Consider the following 3,529-nt stretch of genomic DNA (forward strand, 5'->3'; position numbering starts at 1 on the left):
GTGCGTGAGAGCCACGAGAGAGCAGCCCGTGAACAAACAAATTTGACCCGTAGGCCTGGCTCCTGCCATCATCCAGATGCGTGAGCACCGCCCTTGAAACGCACCCGCGCCCCCCGCTTCTTCCCCGATTGCAGCAGCTCGGGCCGCCAAACCCCCTTCCTTTTGCACCCCTGAGCCCGCGCCCGCCCCTCGCACCCTCCAGCGCCTGCATTTTGCTGATAAGCGCACCGCTGGCAAGCGCAACCCCTCCGTGCCACTTGGAGCGCCCTCCGCGCCACTTTCCCACACGATTTTCTTGGCCGATTCCGCTTCTGTTGGCGCGCACGCGCGCCTTCACGCCCGCTCGGCCGGCCGCAGACCACCAGAGAGCAGCGTCTGCAGGCTTTGCCGTGGATCTGGGGCCACGCGTCGATGCATTGCTGCCACTCTGCTCGTGATATGTCCATGCCATGTCCCCGTCAATGCAGGCAGGCGGCGCGACCACCTCTCTACCAGACCTTGTGCAGAGTGACAGATCGGGCGCAGCTGAGCGGCAGGAACAGATTCCCGTTTTGTAACACCTCGACTTTGTGCTTCGTACTTCCAAGCACATGGCATCATCTCACCATGGGTTGCCTTTGATTACAAGTGTAGTCAGCGAGGGTGTCGGCTGGGAAACATCATCAGCCCTGAGCACAAAACCTCTACCCCGTTTTGTCCACAATCGCAGCAAACGGTCATACGCACACACAAACGCTGATCGCCTCCCCTTCAAGTAACGACTGCGAATGCAGTCGACGCAGCCGCCGAAGAGCCTGCCTGCAGGATTAAAACGCGGCGCTGCCCACCCCTGCCGCAAAAAGTGTGGACGCATCAACCTCGGTCCCAGCACGCATACGCAGCCCGCACTCTCTGATTTGCATTCTCTGACTTGAAACCCTCGCTTTGTGTCAGAATACACCAGCCACAACAGCAGGGCGCGCAGCCCTTAGAAAAATCGACGCCGAGCCAGGTAGAGCGTACCGCCCGCCATGCGCGGTCCATCCATCACAGCACCATCTTCTTCGGCGGCTCGAAGCTGCGCAGCATGGCCGTGAAGAGCGGCTTGTACTGCCCCACCTGGCTCTCGCGGCACTGGGCCGTCACCTGCGCGTTGCCGGGTGAGAAGCGCACCGATTCGAAACCAGGTCAGTCGTGCGTGGTTGGATCCAGGGTGTCGCCAGCAAGGGGAGGGCCGGAGCTCCAGGGGGGCATGACTGGCAAACCAAAGCCCGTCGGGCGCCAGCTTTGGCGCGGCGCCCCAAGCATGCCGATTGCGGGCCCGGCAGCCCGCAGCGCGGCCAGGGGCCCGGCCTGTGGCCTGACATCCTTGCGGCCCGGCGGCGCGGCAGGACGGTAACGCGGCGTGGCCGGGGGCGCGCCCCCCACGCACCGTGATGAGCCGGTTGTACCGGCCGTTGAAGCCGAGGGACACCGCCGACAGCAGGTGGCGCGGCTGCTCCTCCAGCGCAGGCTTGTGCACCGTGTACTCAACCTACAGGGGTCAACCAGCATGAGGGAGGGGGTGGTTTGAGCGAGTTTGCGTGGAGATGCAGACGTGCTTGTTTGTGGTGCAGGTTGCGGCAGACAATGAGGGAACGAGTCACGCAGGCGTGTATTTGTGTGCCTGCACACAAACAGAAGACGCTGCCAGCACGCCGGCGTGCATAGTTACTTCAGCGCAATTTAAGCAAGATGCGAGAGGGGCTCGCAACGCCCGCGCTTGCAGGGAAGGCCAGGGGGTGAGGAAGGCAGGGTTGTCCTGGGGGGTGGGGCGCCTCGCTCACCCAGTACATGTCATTGCGCTCGTTGGCATCCAGCAGCTTGGCGATCTGAGGGGAACGGGGGGCCAAGAGGGGTGGGGCGCGGGTGACGTCACTGGGCGTCAAGGGGCCCCGCGGCTGGGAGCCGCGGACGGGTTGCGCCCCTGGCACCCTGGGTTGCGGGAGCAAGCTTCCTGGGGCGCCGCTGCAGACTGCAACGCTTTCAGGCGCACCAAGACTCACCTGCAGACCCAAAACAACACATGCACCTTGCACACAGGAAGCATGCAACAAACCCTGTGGCAGGCGCATCCCACGCAGCACACCCTACGCATGCTTTGTTTTGCCCGCACCTGCAGATCCGGCGAGTTTGCCTTGCCCTTGCTCCTCAGGAAGAAGCTCGTGTCCATCGAGTTGACCAGGTTTTGACCGAACGAGTACACGTTGCCGAAGCTGCCGAGCTTCGTGAACTCGAGGCTGGTGTTGGTGATGGTGATCGTCACGTTGACGTCGTTGGCACTGGCGGAGCCGTCATCTGGGAACCAGGCCAGGGTGCGGCGCGCGCCCGTGGCGCCTGCAGCATGCAGGGTTTTTGTGTGTGTGTGTGTGTGTGTGTGTGTGTGTGTGTGTGTGTGTGTGTGTATGTGTGTTGTGTCAAAGGTGAGTGGACGCGTGCACGTATGAGCGGTGACGACACATGCACTTCGCTCCACAGCTACCACGAGGTCACACCAAAGGCAGAGGGATGAAAAGGCAGCAGATGGCTAACCCCCCTCCAACCGGCCGCTTTGGCCCCCAGGCCCGTGGTCCCAAACTCCACACGCCAGCCGCCCACCAGAGAACGACGAGTTGCCCGACAGCACGCCCTCGCCGCTGCCCCAGTCGCCCGGGATGCTGATGGCAAACCCCTCATCATCCACATAGCGCGTCAGCGCCTGCGCCGCCGCGGGGGAGGCTGCCGCAGCGCCGGCGTCTGCCAGGGCCGCGGGCGCGGCGGCCACGAGGAGCGCCGCCGCCGCGCCGGCCAGCGCGGCGCGGCGGCTGGGGGCGGCGTCGGCGCCGGCGCCTGCCTGGGCGCGGCAAAGCACGGCGGCGCCTGCGAGCGTTTACCGCCGAACAGATGACCGCGTCCAATCGGCGGATCGGTTTGGTCATGAGGGAGTGGACCCAGGTCAAAGGGTGTGGTGTGCATGGAGCGCGTGTGTTGCGCAGCTGGTGGTCGCCAACCTGCCACCGTGTGGTTAGGCTGTTCTTGCCAAAACAAACAGCAACCAGCAGTTGTGCGGCTCCAGCTGCATGCTGCCCCACATGCGGCCTGGGATGCGGGCCTCAAACTCCCACAGACGCGGCCAGGCCGGCGCTCCCAGGGGGTGCCGTGCCGCCGCCGGCCCACCTCGCCGTGCAGATGGCCGCATAAACAGCCTAGGCTCGCTACATCTCTGTCCTGCAACACAGCGCTGGCCCGCGCTCTGCATTTGTGCTCTCGTGCGTCCGGAGATCACTGGTGACGAGCTTTGAACGCTTTTCAATTGTACGTCACGGGTTGCGAGGATGAATGTGCAGATGGAAACAATCGTCACGGGGACTCGGATACTTATGAGGTCCTGGTTTGATCTTTTTGCGACTCGGCACCTCGTGGTCGTGCAAATGTGCAGTGACGGTGGCGTATTAGTGTTCTAGGCCCTAGAAGGCAGCGCAGGCGTGCTTCTCGCTCACCATGAACCTGGAGGCGCAATTTATGGCCAGGT

General features: G+C 63.6%; 1 protein-coding gene across 1 annotated transcript; it reads right to left on the reverse strand.

The window, feature by feature from the left end:
- Positions 1-1,026: 1,026 nt before the first annotated feature.
- On the reverse strand, positions 1,027-3,196 carry MNEG_13135 (hypothetical protein; the record flags this gene model as incomplete). Its single annotated transcript, XM_014038393.1, has 6 exons — positions 1,027-1,125; positions 1,412-1,513; positions 1,806-1,850; positions 2,135-2,355; positions 2,617-2,877; positions 3,175-3,196. The coding sequence occupies 6 exons, from the start codon at positions 3,194-3,196 to the stop codon at positions 1,027-1,029; spliced, it is 750 nt and encodes a 249-aa protein (XP_013893847.1).
- Between the last annotated feature and the right edge of the window lie 333 nt (positions 3,197-3,529).

Source organism: Monoraphidium neglectum, assembly GCF_000611645.1.
Source record: "Monoraphidium neglectum strain SAG 48.87 unplaced genomic scaffold scaffold03646, whole genome shotgun sequence".
Taxonomy (NCBI): Eukaryota; Viridiplantae; Chlorophyta; class Chlorophyceae; order Sphaeropleales; family Selenastraceae; genus Monoraphidium; species Monoraphidium neglectum.